Raw genomic sequence first — 17,500 nt, forward strand, 5'->3', positions numbered from 1 at the left:
ATAAACAAATACAGCTGCTGCGTTTCATCGAGCCTGTGATTAGTCTTGTCGACTGCACCACAGCCTGCGAGAACGAACAGAGGGATATACCACTAACTCCCCCAGGACGAGCATTTCTGGAAAGTCTGTTTGTGAGGAGGTGGGAGATGTGTTTCTGTTGGGGTTCATGCTTTTCTATGGAGATCATAAATTATCCAGACTGTAAATGAGAACAGTTAGACAATAAGGGACTTATTATTGGACAGAATGAGAGAAGTGTTTGTATCCTGCAGACTGACTCTGCTAGTGGGATGTCCAAAAGACGCTGCTGGGCTGTGTGAGTGTGTCAGAGAGAGACTCCACTGTGTTGTGCATGTTGTCTGCATGTCCACTTTTATCCCATTTAAACATTTCTGTGAGTGTGTGTGTGTGTGTGTGTGTGTGTGTGTGTGTGTGTGTGTGTGTGTGTGTGTGTGTGTGTGTGTGTGTGTGTGTGTGTGTGCGTGTGTGGTGGAGGCTGTGTTACAACAAGATTAAGATGGAGGAGATCAATGGCCCAGCCCGGGGCCCTGGGAGAGTGACTAACCATCTAATTAGAGGGAAGAGCCGGAGCTTTAAATGAATAATTAGTGTCTCCTCAGAGACCGGGCCGAACAATGCGGGGAAGAGATGAAAAATGGTCGCCACACTGCATCACTGACAAACCAAATAGTTTGCGGGGTCCCAGAAGGAATTGATACCGAGGCGACTGCGAGATGAAAAGATGATGGGACACTTTGTGACCACCTCAGGCGTTAGATACATACAGCGCTGCACGTTCTTTCACTTTCAAAAGAGACGGACTTCTTGTTTGTCTACTGTGGCAGATTGTGTTGGTTTTCTGGACGTCAATGACGGTGGAGAAGTCCCAGGAATGTGCAACAACAGTTTGCCAGATATAGAAAATGTGTTACACAGCAGCTTGAAAGGTCCCTCACATGTGACAAGATGTTTTCTGATCAGTGTCAACAACTAAAAAAATGCATTCAGATCTTTCAAATTCGAGTTAGGAGATTTAGTATAACAACAAACACAACTTTCATTTATTCATTAAAATGGAAGTTACACAAATATTAATTGCAACATAAAAGGGAATCTTTCTTATATAATTCAACTGGTAGAAGTGGCATACAACTGCTTTTGCTGATGTTACCACAAAAGACACTGAAACACAACAATGGAAAGCAGGAAAAAAACATTGTTCCAGACATTGTTTGGTAACACAACACTAACGGCTACAAACACCAGTAATGGCAATGACCAATAGCATGCTGATTTATTTCCCAGAGTCCTCAAAGTAAAGATTTAACTTTTTGTCCTGTGGGTGGAGCAAGAGAAAAAGGCATGCAGTCATAATTCGAAGGGCCTTATTAAGAGGGGAGTATTCATGTGCTCTGTAGAGCAAATCTGCCCATTAGATTATCACATACTGCATCTAGTGAGCACAGTTGACATTTGGGTTTGAGGGTGGCACAAGACGACAGATAATGGAGTGATCAAATCAGAAATCTAAAAAGAGTTATCATCTTGGAGAGCATGACTGTGGTCAGAACATTTGGTGGCAGTCTACCCAACAGATATTGATGTTGAGATTAAGATTTCTTGAGTCTTTTGAGGAAATGTTGGCACATATGACGCCACGTATGGAACTCGTCAGGGAGACACTTATCAAAACATTTATCCTCTTTTAGTAGCTTTATATCATTTTTAAGATACCTCATCAAGGGTAACATTGCTAGTTAATGGAAGGATTTAATCATCTGAGACAGAAGAGCCAGGGAATCAACCTCTGAAGACCATCAATAGGACATTTAATGGAAATCTTGACAAGATATATGTAGGACGGACCAACTTCCATCATTTTGAGCTATTCTAGCTGCGTGGCTATTCTCATTCACTGTTCGTAACTATACCACGAAAAACAATGTGCTGTAATTCGTGTACATATCACAAAATTAATTTGTATATATTACACATAACTGTGAACCAGGAAGTATAAAGAGTGAAGAAGTCGGTGTAGAGAGGAGACCGCTGTTCGTGTCTCGTGTGAAACCAGAATTGATTGATTTGTCACGTAGCTTCTATACTTAAGTAACGCCACTTCCATTGTTACTTTAACCTAAATTACAATCTTTCCTAAACCCGACCAAGTCGTTTCCTGTGAATTACGAGAACAAACGGAAAATATAACTTTTTGTAAGATATCATACGAACCGTTATGTGAGGAAACGTCGGCATGCTAGCACTTTAAACATGGTCGCATGCTGATGTTAGCATTTAGCACAAGCTGTAGGCCTACAGTCCAGCCTCACAGAGCTGCTAGCATGGTTGAGGAGTTGTTCATCTAACTATGCGAATACATTTTAATCAAATTTGGCTGGAAAAAAACAAAAAGGCAAAACAAACACAACATGCACTGTGAGCACACATTACACTAACTGAACAATTTCCAATAATACTATTGAATTTATTGCACCTGCTCAGAAACATGCTGGTCTACATTTGGCCGTGAGCCCTAATTCCTGAGAGTTAAATTGGTTGACCTGCTATTCATCTCCTCCTCTTTCCCAAGACAAGCACTAAGCAACGGCTATCTACTTGTTCTCTTTGGCAAACATTCTACACAACCGCCTCGCCTCGTAATCAATGCCTTTAATTCCCTAATGGCCCCGGCTGATTTAACCCCAGCCATGTTGAGAGAGGGAAGGAGCCAAGGAGAGAGAGGTTGAGAGATTAAATCTACCTGATGTCTTGTGGCTTGTTTTCATGAGAGTCTCTTCTCTCTAGTTTCTGTCTGAGAGTTTCCTCGCATCGCTACAGGCAGGTATTTCCCCTGAGGGCAGGTGTGGGTGGAGCTATGAGGAGGTCAGAGGTCAGAGTAAGATAACAACGAGCGTGTTCAAAGCTTCCCAACCTGAGGTAAGGACAGGCCAAATGCAGGTGAAAGGGGACACGTCAAAGTGACAGATGTCGGTGCCACAAACCATCCAAAATTAGCCCCCGTCAATTTTGTATGATCTTTATTTTCTGAATAATCACTGTAGTAAAAACATGTCTCTGTCACGGGACTAAACATAACTCCTGCTGGTTAATAGTTCTAATGTCTAATGTCTAAAGCATAAAATTAACCTCTATTAATCTCTATGAAAATAGAACCTCAAAATTTACCTCAGACTTGTGGTAATTATATACATAAAGTAACTCTAAAAAGAAGGAGGTTGGCACATTTCTATGAGAAATGTATAATAATTCATTTAGATGGGATGTAATAATCTTGCCAGGTAATCTTTTAATTTACGAGCCTGGAGCGGTGAGGCCGGAAAAGCTCACTTTGGACACTGGTTGAATGACGTGCACACACATATTTTCCATTAACTACATTTTTTAGCTCTTTATCAATGTAGTTCTATTATGGGGAGTCACGGGATAAGCTTTTTTTGGTTTTACTGGAACATCTGTTTAAAATCTTTGTTTGAGTTTTAACAAGTCAGAATTTTGCTTAGTATTTTTAACTTTCTTTTCCATTTTTGAAATGTAAAGGAAAAACATAAACACAGCAGTACAATCGCCTAACCAAGACGTAACCAACAGCACAACGTGACTGACCTTACACCAAACCGAATCCTCGGTAAGTAATGGGCAAAATGAGCTTACTTCACAAAAATGTCCTCACTTTGAAGGTCTAAATCACTGACCCGATTGTACCCTGTCAATAGTACAGGAACACACACACACACACACACACACACACACACACACACACACACACACACACACACACACACACACTTGTCCCTACAGTGATGCCTGAACCTACCTCAGTATGCTGCTTGGGAGGGTTGGTTGTGGTGAAAGCTGGTACAAGACCAAAAAATATTCTGTCCCTGAAAACAATAACAGAGAGTGAGATAGATACTACAATAACAAAACCTGAAAACATCCCCGCCACAATAGCCACGAGGCAGAGCCGTGGTGTTTCAATCTGGGCTCGGTTTCCAGACCACATGTCCGACTTGTTTCGGCCTCTTGCTTATTTTGACTTGCACTTGTTCTTGTCTCAGGCATTCATTCAGCCGTTAGACTTTTCCTGCCTATTATAAAATCTTCAAAGATGCATTTTTCCATCAACCTGATCCTCATTCTCTCATTTGTCTTCTCTAGCACCACGATGTTAAAGGAATAACACCTGTGTGTCTTCTACAATTATTGAGTGTATTCATTGGTTGGATGCACCTAGCGAGTGCAGAGACAGGTAAATGTCTTCAAGAGGCTCGTAAATCAAACACGTTGTGCACACAATGGTGTACTTATGCCCATTTTGGTCTTGAATATTGACCGATTTTGCTCTGTTTCTGTCTGTTTCTGTCTGCCCTCTCAGACACCTTCTTTTCTCCAACTCAACTATGCCTGCCTCTGAAGCTGATCCGGCTAACTGGTCTTGACTCGGTGCAGAAACAATTTTGATCATCGAATAATCATATAAGCCATTTATCAAATATAAATTTCAGAAATTTGATCACTGCAGACAAAACTTTGGGGTCTGGGACGTCCATCCATCCACTAGATGTTGAGACATTTCACTGGAGTGAAGAAACCTCAGTGCATCACTGAGAACATTTGGATTGTACCAAATTTCATAGCAATTTAATAGTTGTGGAGACATTTCCCTAAACATTCCAAATGTAAACCTCACCAGCACTAGAGGAGATGTCAGGAGATCACCAAAGTCCCCAAAGTCACCAAGCGACCAACAGTCCAACCAGAGAAATAATCCAACCAATAAAGGAAATAATTGCAGCCCTAATCTGACTACAGCCCTGCTACCTGGTATGTTACATGTTTTCTGTGTCAGTTATTGTTACAGCAAGACTATCCTGTGTCTCAAAGAGATTTTACCTGTATAAATAAAGGCTAAATAAAGAAAATCCACACTGCAAAGAAGTGAGCGTATTTCTGCATTTTATAAAACTGTACATTTAACAGCTTGTACTTGAGCAAAGAAGATGGACATTTACAACAATCGAGGAATGGTGAGTTAAAAAAAGACTTAAAACGTTGTGAACCACTGACCCATGGACTGCTCAGTTTCATCCCAAAGGGTTGAACACGAGCCACTTGGACATAGATAGCTGGTCGGATTCATTTAAGACTAGCTGGCTGTCTACTCAGGTGTCTCACAACTTCAAAGTGCCATTTAGCGGCTTCATAAATCACTCTTAATGAAGGCAATATCTCATCACTGCATATTTTCCTCAACGTTCAGTCATAAAACCTTGGGCCAAACACATAACTACTTTGTTTTAATGTCTTCAAGGTGTGGCTGTGTAGCTTGCCAGATGGATGTGGTGCCTCTGGTATTGAGATTATTGTTCCACGGTGACAGATTCTGACATTCCCTCATTTGTTCAAAAAGATGAAATTATAACTTGCCGTAAATGAAGGAGTCACACATCAAGGTTTAAAGGTTTGGGTGCAAATGCATTGACATCTCTAAGACAAAGCAACATCTTAAAATACCTCAAAGTACCTCACGTGACTTCTGGTGTACAGATAATGACACTCGATGGGATCATCAACACGGCAGCCACATTAACGATGTGTGAAATAAAAAGAGACTGTAAACATTCGGTACCACACTGTATTTATACAAAATATAGGTAAGAAAACAAAGTGGAGATGTTTTGAAGTTGTAACTTGAAGTAAAAGTAGCAACACTAGAGTGAAAAGATAGTGCCAAGAAGTATTAACTGTGTTCATCACTTTAATTCTGCAGCTGTAAAGTTGGGGTGCATAGCTTGACCTATAATAACATTTCATAATGTATTAGTTGATTTATATTTTGATATATTTAATAATCATTAAAGTAATTAAAGCTGTTAAATATATGTAGTGGAGTAAAAAGTACAATATTGGCCTCTGAAGTATAAAGTAACATAAAATGGAAATACTCAAGTAAGGTACAGTACTTGAGTAAAAGTACCTAATTACATTCCACCACTGTTCTTAATACCTTGTTATCGATTGATATGATGTATAGTTTCAATTAAATAATAGCATAAATATTATAGGGAGTTTTGAAATACAGAATCCTCAACACCTGGTGTGTTTAACGTTAAAAAATAACGTTATCAAACCCCTGAGATGTTCCTGTGGCGATCTTGCTAGGTGCACCTTTAAAGCTATAACAAATTATGCTAAAAGTGTGAATAAACTGGATTCCTGCAGGATAACATGTGGGAGATGTGAAAACTTAAATGGGTTTATTAGCCACTTTCATGACTGGGTTTTACTTCACAATTCTTATCATTAACTTCAACATGAAATATATTCAAATGAGCATTTTCCTTAAAGGCATTGTCCCATAAAAGGAAAGCCTCACAGCTGCTACACGTCTCTTTTCTGCAGAAAAAGTGGAGCAACAAGTTTTTCTTGGTTATACAGTACGGTGTTGAGAGATGAGCTCCTGCCGAGCAGATCAAAGCGTTTTCGTCTTGGCAAATGCTCGAGGACTTCACCCTGACATTTTCACTCTATGTCAATCAAATTCAGCCGGGGCACATCGTGAAGCAATTTCATGTCAGCTTAAAGGAGCCACACCAAAACAAAAAGGTCTTTCCAGTTTGGAACATTCTGAAAAAGCAAACTCAACAGGAACAATCACATTGTCAGTAGTCAATTAAACAATTATTTCTGCTCTGCACAACAGTGAGACATACAGTACAGCTTTGCTTGAGATGTGTATCTAAAAGGTTTTATTAACACTTAACTGAATCATCTTCTAACTAGATTTTCTGTAAAATCTCGACACCAAATTCTTCCCCAACTTGTCAATCAGTAATGGTAATGGGTATTTTATCACACGTGAGTAAAATGTACTTACATTTGGCTAACTTTAGAGGAAACTGGCCACAGCACAAGTAACCAAAAACAGATTTTTAGGACCTTCTGGGAATCGTCTGACTTCTGAACTTAAAACTTAAAACTAAAGTCCCTTTTTAATGGATTGAGCTGTCAACTCTAGTTTTTATCTGGTCAAACTACTTTGTAGAAGCAGAGAAGGGATTTCTGGCACAATAAACCTGATGAAAGCCACAAGCTGAAACACGCTGGTTTAAGTTGCTCCGTACACTACAGGTGTTGCTGGAGTTTTACCTCAAACCTACTAGATTGGCCAGAGGCTCCACTGGTAAATTCCTTACACCTCATTAGTTCGGCATCGCTCAGCCAGACAACATTAGGCCTTCTCTGCCTGTACACATTGAGGCCTGATATAAATACATCTAATTAAACTGACCTGTACAGTACAGAGAAAACAGAATTTTACCATGATCGAAAATGAGAAAGAACTCAGGTAATTTCTCAACCTTTACCTTTCAATATAGCCAAGTGTATATATATACTTATATAAGTTTATTTACTTAAACGTAGTAAAGTTGAGATTTTACAAATGTAAGTCACTTGTAACAAGGTTATCCTTCGTGGGGCATTTAGTGGCCTAGGAATGAAAAGAACCTCAAAACCGGCAGCCACTGTGGAAATGTCAATTTGTATAGTAGTCCATGTGCCTTGACAGCACGCCTTTTTGAAATGTTTAGATAATTCCACCACATGATAACTGCTGCCATGAGCGATTACTAGGATCAACAAATGTCGTGACCTACACTATAATCCACCCTGCCCGACTATGTGTTTCTGGCCTCATGTGACCTGCCTGGCAGGGTTCACTGCAGCAGGGTGTGTCACCCTCACCAGGGTGGCATAGACCCTAGATGACAGGGGACCCAGCTGGATAACAGGCCGACAGCCTTTGGCAGGCTCCAGGTGCCTCAGCGAGTGGCCACCAACTACCAACCACGCGACATCAAACATAAGCAAAAAAAGTAGACAAAACGAATGCACAGACAAAACAAAAGCCAGACGAAATGAAAACAAAGACCACTGTTGCCCTTCCTCTGGCACATCACTTTGTTTTTCTGCCTTTTGTTGTCGAGAACACTGACACTGACAGAGCATGGGCATTCTCTCACTTGGCAACCGAAAGCTTTCAAACACAGCAGATTGAGAACAGGCATCGCCAGAAGGTGAGGCACCACGTGGCGATTGTGGCTTCACAATAGATGAGGCAGAGCATTCGTGTCTGAAAGCTGCCTGGTATCCCTGCAGGGAGAAATTGTCTCCACTGGGCAGACATGTTTCATGACACTGGATGCCTGGCTCACAGCAAACTTCATCTCCTTTTCTTACATTACAGGGCTCTCTATAACTTTAAATGTCCAAACAGAAAGAGGAAAGTTAATACAGACAGCATTTGATATCTCTTTTCCGTTAGAAATGGGCCACGTTGTTAGGATGGGTTACACGCTGCACAGCACTGGATCCGAGACAAAAACAAGGCTGAACCAGCACATGGCAAACACATCTGGAACAAAAGCTGGCCTAATTTCACCAAAGATAAGGGACGAGCCGGACTCCGCATAGAGACGGCGTGGGCTCCTCTTTCCCCCCAAACCACAAAGGTTCGGGATATTGGCCTAGAAAACCGAGCTAAATGGACAGTTGTCTGAAATAGGTCAGTCAAAAGTCTAATGGGATACACACAAGCTCCTATACACAGAAACACGCAAGCCATTCAAGCAGCAGGCTTTACTCAAGCATGCTACTCAGACAGGATAATGGTGGGCTAGCTGGAGGGTTCTTGAGGCCTGGCGGTACCTACTGCAGTGAAAAGTCACAATATCTCAAAGTCTCAGCTTGGCCCTCTCTACTGTCTGATCACTTCTGCGCACCAGTTTACCTCAACACAAGCTGCATTTTATCTTTTACGCAAAGCTTTTATCTGTTGATTGATTACATAAGACAGGGGGTTGTAATTCATGATGGAAGAGGTACATTAAATATTTATTTTAGATAAACATTATATTTGAAACCTGCTTGGCTAAATTTGCGTTCAGTCACCAGAATCCTTTAGGTTACTAAAATGTATGCAATAACACTTGAGACCTAATCTACCTTGCAAAGTGAAAACCACCGATAATGTTGAAATAACATTGCCTTGGAAATATAAACATGTGTGACATGCTTGCAGCAAATCGCTATATCTGAACCTCCTCTGCAGGAATTCTCATCTTTGGCAGCCAAAACAGTGCAGGCTGATCCACCTGAGTCAGTTTTCAACAGCAGTGATTAAAAAAGGTGGAGGGAATGGAAGTAATGGGATTAAAGACAGGCTGCTCTTTGTAAATGTGTGCCAAAGCAGTAGAGAACACAGAAGCACAAAATCTCCCAACTTAAACAATCACATCACACACATTTATCCAAGAATTACTGGATGGGGACACTCTCACACCCACATGTGCACCAAAACCTACAAATATATCAACAAACAGGTAGATGCACATAATCACTCACATCAAAAAACGTGTCAAAACAAGCTACAAAGCCAAAGGGGAAACTTATGAACACACATACAAAAACACACAGAGGCAGCGATTGACAGCTCGCATTAAAGTAAGGGCAGGCCCGAGCATGGCAGGAGGAGGGGTGACGGGAGGCAATTAGAAACATTTTTTAGATGATAATAGCTGTGTACAAGCCATACAGTCTATAAAACCTATTCATAGGCGAGCAGATGAGCATAGCGATGTAAATGACTGGTCCGTGTGCCCCAGATACGGCCCGAGGGCATGGAAGAGCAGAGAGAGAGAGAGAGACAGAAGGAAAGATCAAGGAGTGGCAATAATCTCTTACTCTGGCATGTAGGGATGTCACAGTATCTCCAGTAGATCCCGTCTTCATGATCGGCAATGTAGCACCACGGCTGAACATCCCCATCAGGATTCCTGCAAACATAGAGGGGTAAAGGTTACGTCCACAGCTGGTTAAATCTGACAATATATGCTTTTCTCTCCATTTGGCTTCTGGTCCTCAAGTAGGCAGAGTTTATTTACACCTAACAACAAGTGCAGACGGGGGAAGACAGAGCTTTTGGAAAACAATGCACAGCTATTGATGTGATCACTCATCTTGAATTGTTCAATATAACCAAACACCCAATACAGGTGTTAACCTGTATTTACAGTATGCAGATTTTTCATACAACTTTGTGATTAGAGCTGCAATGACTAGTTTGAAAAACATAATTAGAAACTATTAAATTGATCAAATAATCTCTCTTTTTTTAAAGCAAAGATTTGGTGATTTTGCTCAAATGTGAGGACTGGAAGTTTCTCTTTGTCATTAATGATGGTAAACAATTTGGGTGTTGGTCTGTTGATCGGACAAAACAATACCTTGGGCTGAAGAAAAATGTATGAGAGTCTATACACAAAGCGAATAATATATTAATCGAGAAATTAATTGATAATGAAAATAATTTCAGCACTATTTGTGATAATAACTAGTGATGTGGACATCTCAGTGTAGCGATGCAGGAACAACTGTCCGTCTGGTTAACAACAAGTAGCAATCAAATCACTCTTTTTTCCTCATCCAGCTGTAATATAGGTAAAGGGATATAGGTAAAGGGAGAGCACAAACTCATGCAATTGGCTGTATTTTCCACAACATAAAACACTAGTGTGGATGCAGATCATCTCACTGCATTTGTGTGGTGGGGACGTGGTACTTAATGAAGAGAGAGAGAAGGGGGAGAAGGAAGAGAGGACGGGGTAATGGCAGAGATATGAACGCAAAACAACAACACAAAGAACAACTGAAAGTCCCGCTGCAGAGGGCTGAATGCTCAATAATGTTTCAGAGGGAGATTATCTTGGCTGTGTTGGTTTAGCCTCATCCTCTGCGCTCTGGAGGCTTGACCATGCATGTCAGTCAAGGGCAAGACCACCTAGTCGTTGATGGGTGGAGATGGTTTGCGAGGTCAGGGGGAAGGCTCTTTGATCCGGGGCCAGACACAGCCCCTGAAAAAAGCGATGGGTGATGGGGCAACGCTTTTGTCTGAGGTTGCAGCCTCTTTTGAACCTCATCAAGCCACTTTCAATCCATCATATTGAGGCTTTTCAGTTACACTGACAAAAGCAATGAGAAATGCCTAAAAGCTTTGTGCAGGTTCCGTATCTCCTGGGCGATCATGCAACTTTGTACATTATGACTCTATGACAATTTCTAAATGGCTGATCAATGATATCAAAGCAGCTAGTTTAGTGAGGGAGATCCTGGTGCTGTTTCAGCTTTTTAGGCTCTATTTCAGGACTAGTGTGAAGTGTAAAAATACACACCTGAAAAAAGATTGATTTTTTCAGACCTGACAATAATTGCCAGAGACCTTTTCTCTTCTCTTTTGACACACCTCATTGTAGCATCTTGGAAAAGCCTCGGAGCGCTGCACTATCCTGTTTCGCCTTTTGTGGGCAAAGTTGTGAAGGGTGTTTCCATTTCTTTTCTTCTCCTATCAAAAACTATGAAGAGTTTCCTCCTCTCTTTTCACACTCAGAATGAGGTATTGACAAAGATGTCGTTGTAAAGACTTTTTTGGGTTGAACTCAAGTTTAAGTACCTTAAAGTTTTTCACTCTCGATATCTGGCAAAATTCTATGTCTCTCTTTCTTGCAGCCTGTCCTCAATGGGAACATTTTCTGCCTGCAATTTTCTCATGTTCAAAGGAAACCAGCTTTGTTGTTCAGTACATTTTGACACCTTATCATGGACGCAGATCTGTTTGTTGCTCCACCCAGTTCGGAGGCAGCAGACACCTGTTTGTTTAGCCTGAAACTACTGCTCAAATGAAAAGAGCAAAAAATGGGTCCAACCATCAAAACATTGGATTATATATTCCTCTCTCCCCTTCTCTTTTTCATGCCTGTCAACGAGTAATAGCCCTGTTTGAAATAAGACTCCCAAGAGCTCATCTATAGCCACTTATGTAATTTACTGCACTTTCTCAATCACCCCCTAAGGATGCAGACACGAATTACAGCCGTCAGCATTGAAAAAAAAAACCTTTCTCAGTAGACCACCATGTCTGACCAATCGGTATCTTTGATCAGTAAATGACGTAGTGTGCCGCTCCAAGCGCTCTCTCCCAAACTTCTGGTCCCTAAATAGTGTTTCATCTCTCTCTTTCACACACACACACACACACACACACACACACACACACACACACACACACACACACACATTTTTAGCAGAAGCATGGGAACATCATCCACAGGGCTGAGGTGAACAGGCAGCCCACATGACAGAGAAACATAATCAATCCTGCCCGAGGGTGCCAGTGTGTGTGTGTGTGCGTGTGCGTGTGCGTGCGTGTGCGTGTGCGTGTGCGTGTGCGTGTGCGTGTGCGTGTGTGTTTGTGGAGGGAGGGTTGAAAGCAGACAGCGTCAGATTAGCCGAGGTGCCACAATGTAGATAAGAGCAGACCTAAATGGACTGAAATCTATTTGTTTAACCCAGCAGCACAGAGAAAGAGTTCGGCCCTTGTGGTGACATTCTGATAAAAGTTGCTGCCAGTGTGTGTGTGTGTGTGTGTGTGTGTGTGTGTGTGTGTGTGTGTGTGTGTGTGTGTGTGTGTGTGTGTGTGTGTAGTTTTGGAGGGGGTTGCATTCACATCCATGTGCGTCAGAGATGGCCCGCTTGGCTCTGAGTAGGAGAGCTTGTTGAAACACTCCCATACCCAGAGGTGGATCACAGAAGATGTTTGGACACTTAATTGGCACAATTACGCTAATATCAGTTTGCTCGGAGTGAGCTACACACTTTGGCACAGAGCCAATTATAGCCACATTGTTTTTTGCCTCACAGGCTCTACGGCCCTGCACTTGAAGGCAAGAGTGGCATACATCTGAACACAGAGAAAAAAGCAGCTGTTCTTGGCTTGCTGGCTGCTCTTCAAAAGGTTTCCTTTAATAACCATTTTCCATGTACCTTAATCATAAAATGTATGATCACCTAACGCCTGGCACTGTGAAACTAAAAATCTCAAAATCATTTACATCAAACTATGTGAGCAAACGCTGGGAATAACATGCTTCTAGTTGCTTTTCATGAGCTAAACTTGAAGTGAGTCTTTTGTTAAGTTAAACTGGGAGACGCGTAAAACAAGATGAAAGCTAATTTTGACAGAGGAGAAATGTTGATTGGAAAGTGGTGGTGAGAGGCTTGTCTGGATTGGGATTTGAGGTCAACAGCAGATCAGAGTCTGGCAATTTACTGCCTGAGAGAAGACTCTTTAATTGACTTGGATGCTGCTGCCTGCTGCTGTGCTGAATGAATGCATGTATTGAAGGGCTGGTTGGTTGTGGGGCTGATATGTAGTCTACTGTAGTCTGTTGTGGTTCTCTCACGGTCCACTTGTGCTATGTGCGAGGTTGTGATGTTACAGTGTCATGTGTGGCTGGTAAACACATCACTATGTTTCTTCACTAATGTCTTTAAAGGATTAATACGCCTAAATTACCTCTAATGGAATCAAGCCGTGTAGATCATTTTAGGTTTATTTGCACAGGATTTAGGATATCTGCTTCTGAGATTCCTGCCTCCACCTCAATACAATGGAGATGAATGGAATTTCATGTTCACAGCTTTGAGAAATGATCCTACTTTGGATCATCTACAGACCTCACTGTCAACAGTTCTCTTTGAAACTATTTATTCTGCAAAAAGGAAGGTCCAATGAAAACTGTTTTGATTATCCACAGTAACATTGAGGACACAGTTTATGGGAAGAGAAGATGATATTGACTTTTTTGATTACCACAAACCAAATAGAAGGAGTTATTTTGGGCGCACCTGTTTCAGGAAGTAAAAAGTATAAATGTTATATGACTCACAGTTGGAGCACTTCTACTGCACTACAAAACTGCGTCAGAAAGAGTCCAATGTTCAACACTGTGAACATAAAAACTTAGTTACTTAGGCTAACTACAACTCCCAAGGTGCATTTCAGCAAGAACCATCCAATCATGAAGCTCAATATGTGGTGACGTGAGCAGCTAACGGCGGATGAGAGCTAAAGATTTACATTCTTGAAAAAACTGCCAATAAATCTGAAACTTTGAATTTACTAATGCTCTGGTTCACGCCTACGACCGGCTTCTTCAACACAGCAATAGCGGCTAAGGCTCATGGGTATTGTAGTATTTAGAGCTGTCTGGCACTGCAAACTGACGAACAAAACACCATTTACCAGAAACAAAGCTGAAATAATTATAACTGGTGATCATAGCCTAAACCTAAACATTGTTACATTATTCTGGAGACTATTGTGATTCTATCTATAAAGTATAAAACAAGTGTCCCTCTCACGTCCCACTCTAATTAGTTGGAGTCAGAAATGTCAGAAAGTGATATTTCAATCCCATGGCAAATAAAACCAAACTCTGTGCATGTCTACAAAACAACTTTTAATAAACCAACAAGTTTATTTATTATTTTGGTGAAACGACCCTTTAAATACAAATGTACAAACATATAAGGGCTTTGATTCTGAGATTACTATAATGTTGATGTGTAAGCGCAACACATCTTCTTGCGGGACACTTCTATTGACTTCCTCAATTTAACAAAGCAGTGCAGTGGTAATAAAGTCATACAAACAGTGGACAACTTGGCTGCAGTTCGCCTGACCTCACATCTGCACCGGACATCATGGAGATTCAATTACAATCAACTTGGGGAACACTATTCAATCTGGCATTTCCATTATCTCATCTATGAAAGGGAAAAGCATTAGAAGCCATAGTGGACACTCGTAAATTGTACAGTACACACACACACACACACACACACACACACACACACACACACACACATACATACACACACACACACACCTGCACATAAATATCCAGGAAATAACTGGCTGGCAAAGCTATTGAACCACCAACTGAACAGTCAGTCATGCACTTCACACCCTCGTACTAATGCACCGGGGGAGAATCTAAAGTCAGCCTGTGAACAGTAGATTGGAAGGAACAATAAACAAAATATAAATCACTTCGACTTGTGTGACGCTCTTGCTATGAATGTCGAGAAATAATCAGAAAAGGTAAAAAAAAGTACTTAAGTGAAAAAAGCATCTTGTTTAAGTGTGAAGTTGTACCAGACTGAAGAGTGGATCATTTACGTCTACTCTATCATATGAAACTAATTCTGAATCGCACCACGCTGATGATAAGTAGTGTCATATTCACTGAGTCTCGCTAGGTCTCAGCTTAGACACGAGAGCTGTTGTCCTTTTCCTGAGGCTTTGTGCTCCTTTTTTTTTTTGCAGGGGAACAATGTGACATTTCCCATCTGCCCAGTTTCTCTCCGTTTTCACTGTTTTGTTTTTTTATAGCAGGCTATAAAGATGAAATATGGGGGCTGTTAGGGCTCTTTCTCTAGCACCACTGTTGTACCCTCTCCACTAAACCACCACCGGGAAAACGCCAGTGATGGGACAGTAAGTGAGTTTGCAATCCTCTACTTCTCTGCTTCACAACACCTGATACGTGCTTAAAGCCGTGTTTTAAAGCTAAGGCATGCAGCTTCACATTATCCACCTGTGCCTTGGCCTCAGCTCTCATCTCATAAAACCCCAATTGCCCTCAAGGTCAGACATGTTAAAACTCCTCTGGCTCTCCTTTTTTTTGTACGCCTTGCCTTTGTCTAAGAATTACCACCTATTGTGCTCTAGCCAAAAACGTCCACATAAACTTAAGCCTCACATGAAAGACGGACAGAGTCAGAGTAGAAAGATGGAAGAATTTAAAGGTTGAAAAAATATGGGAAACGTGATTTGAATTGCAAGATGCACTTCATGTAAATAAGGAGATTTGCAATCCAAATTAAGCAACACCGTCCAATACATCTCACTTTCTATAATAAAACAAAGCAAACATTACATATCCTGCTTTGCAGTGGGATCACCCTCTCCTCTGCAGGGACGTACACGTTGTGTGCACGCTCCAACACGCACGTGGGTGGACGCATGCACAAATACTTGACCCTGTGCAGACATGCCATGAATGCCATCCCTCATCTTTTCACAATGAAGTGGCCACTTTGGTCCCGATAGCCCCGTCGATGGTCGACTCTTTACAAGGAGGATGTCTGAGAGAGACTGAGAGTAGTTGTAGCTACAGCCCTAAGTGACAGAAATCCCTCTGTCAGGAAGAAACAAAGCTATGAGCTGTCAGTAAGTTGGAAAAGCTGCTAACTGCATCAGTGGCCAAGAAAACAGCCAAATCCAAACAATGGAGATGTCCATTTTGGATCGCTTGTTGGACATAAAACACTCTTAATGTGCAGGGAAATCCTTCCTCATCCTCTGCATGTATACTACTCATAAATCTTTCAAATTCCCATCCAGTTCAAGCAAAAAAACAAATCTGTCCTGTACCACTTCAAAGCATTGCTGCATTATGAGGTTACAACCATGACTTAGAGAAATGTTTCAGAGGCTTTGGGACGGGGAGGAAGGGGAGGTGTTTGGTTTCTTACGGCTTGGCGATCTCAGCCAAGCCACTGTTCTGGACGTCTCTGTGAATTTGAACGGAGTCACAAAAGAGCGTGGCTCCCTGCAAATACACAAGTTTGACAGTCGCACATACAATGCAGACAGTCGTACTTGGAGTGTGACTGACGGATATAAAAGGGTTTTCTAGACATCCAAAGCCACTGTGTCCCTTCACATTCCAGGGATGATGGATGGAGATTTGCTTACACAAACTGTGAAGACAGGGCTTTTATAGGTGGTACTGTTTGGGTAGCACCTATAACAGTACCCAGACGGCGACCTATCCGGACCTATAATCAATAAATTATTAAGGGTTTTCAATTTTGACGGGGCGCTTCTATTTTAACCAGCGCAGCTTTTTTAGTTTTTACGGCACTGGTTTAATGGTTCAGGAAACTCACAGACCAATTACATGCGAGTTAAGCCATCCCACGTGATGCTACTCAGCCAATCTAATCGGTGCATTCCAGGCGGCAAACATTGCGACTCTGAATACAGACGGATGAGAGGCGCGTGACAGACGGGAAGACTGAGTTAGCGATACAGGGAGAGAAGACGGAGAAAGGGAGAGAAACACAGACGAAGAGTCAAGTGAGCGGCAGACAGGGAGAGAACAATAACTACTCATGGCGCTCTCCAAGAAGAGAAAAGTCAACCGAGCTTTCAACCCAGAATGGACTCATTCATGTTCATCCTTCTCACTGGAGCACAACACCAGCGTCTCATATGCTCAGAGACCGTGGTGCTCATTACAAGTGGTGATGTGAAACGCCACTATGAGACAAAGCACAACATTTTTGACCCTCTCAAGTCTGAACTGAGGGCACAGAAAATAAGCACTAAGAGCCCAATGTGATTTTGATTTGTGACAAAATAAAGCAAACTAGGCCACCTGTCAGCATCATCAGCCACAGAGAACAGTTTAACTCAGGATGTGCTAGCCTGCGTTAAACTGTTAAACTGTTAAGATGTGTTGAGACTGAATTATTCTAACATTGGTTGAGACTTAAATCAAGATGTGAAACA

At 41.6% G+C, this 17,500-nt stretch overlaps 1 protein-coding gene across 2 annotated transcripts in view; it reads right to left on the reverse strand.

Moving 5' to 3' along the window:
- kremen1 (kringle containing transmembrane protein 1) overlaps positions 1-17,500 on the reverse strand; it is a 57,105-nt gene that overhangs the window by 17,501 nt on the left and 22,104 nt on the right. For both annotated transcript variants that reach the window (XM_029439989.1, XM_029439988.1), the window contains exon 3: positions 9,766-9,857. In XM_029439989.1, the coding sequence (XP_029295849.1) occupies positions 9,766-9,857 (92 nt within the window). The remainder of the gene's footprint in view (positions 1-9,765; positions 9,858-17,500) is intronic.

This window comes from Cottoperca gobio, chromosome 9, assembly GCF_900634415.1.
Source record: "Cottoperca gobio chromosome 9, fCotGob3.1, whole genome shotgun sequence".
In the NCBI taxonomy this organism is placed as follows: Eukaryota; Metazoa; Chordata; class Actinopteri; order Perciformes; family Bovichtidae; genus Cottoperca; species Cottoperca gobio.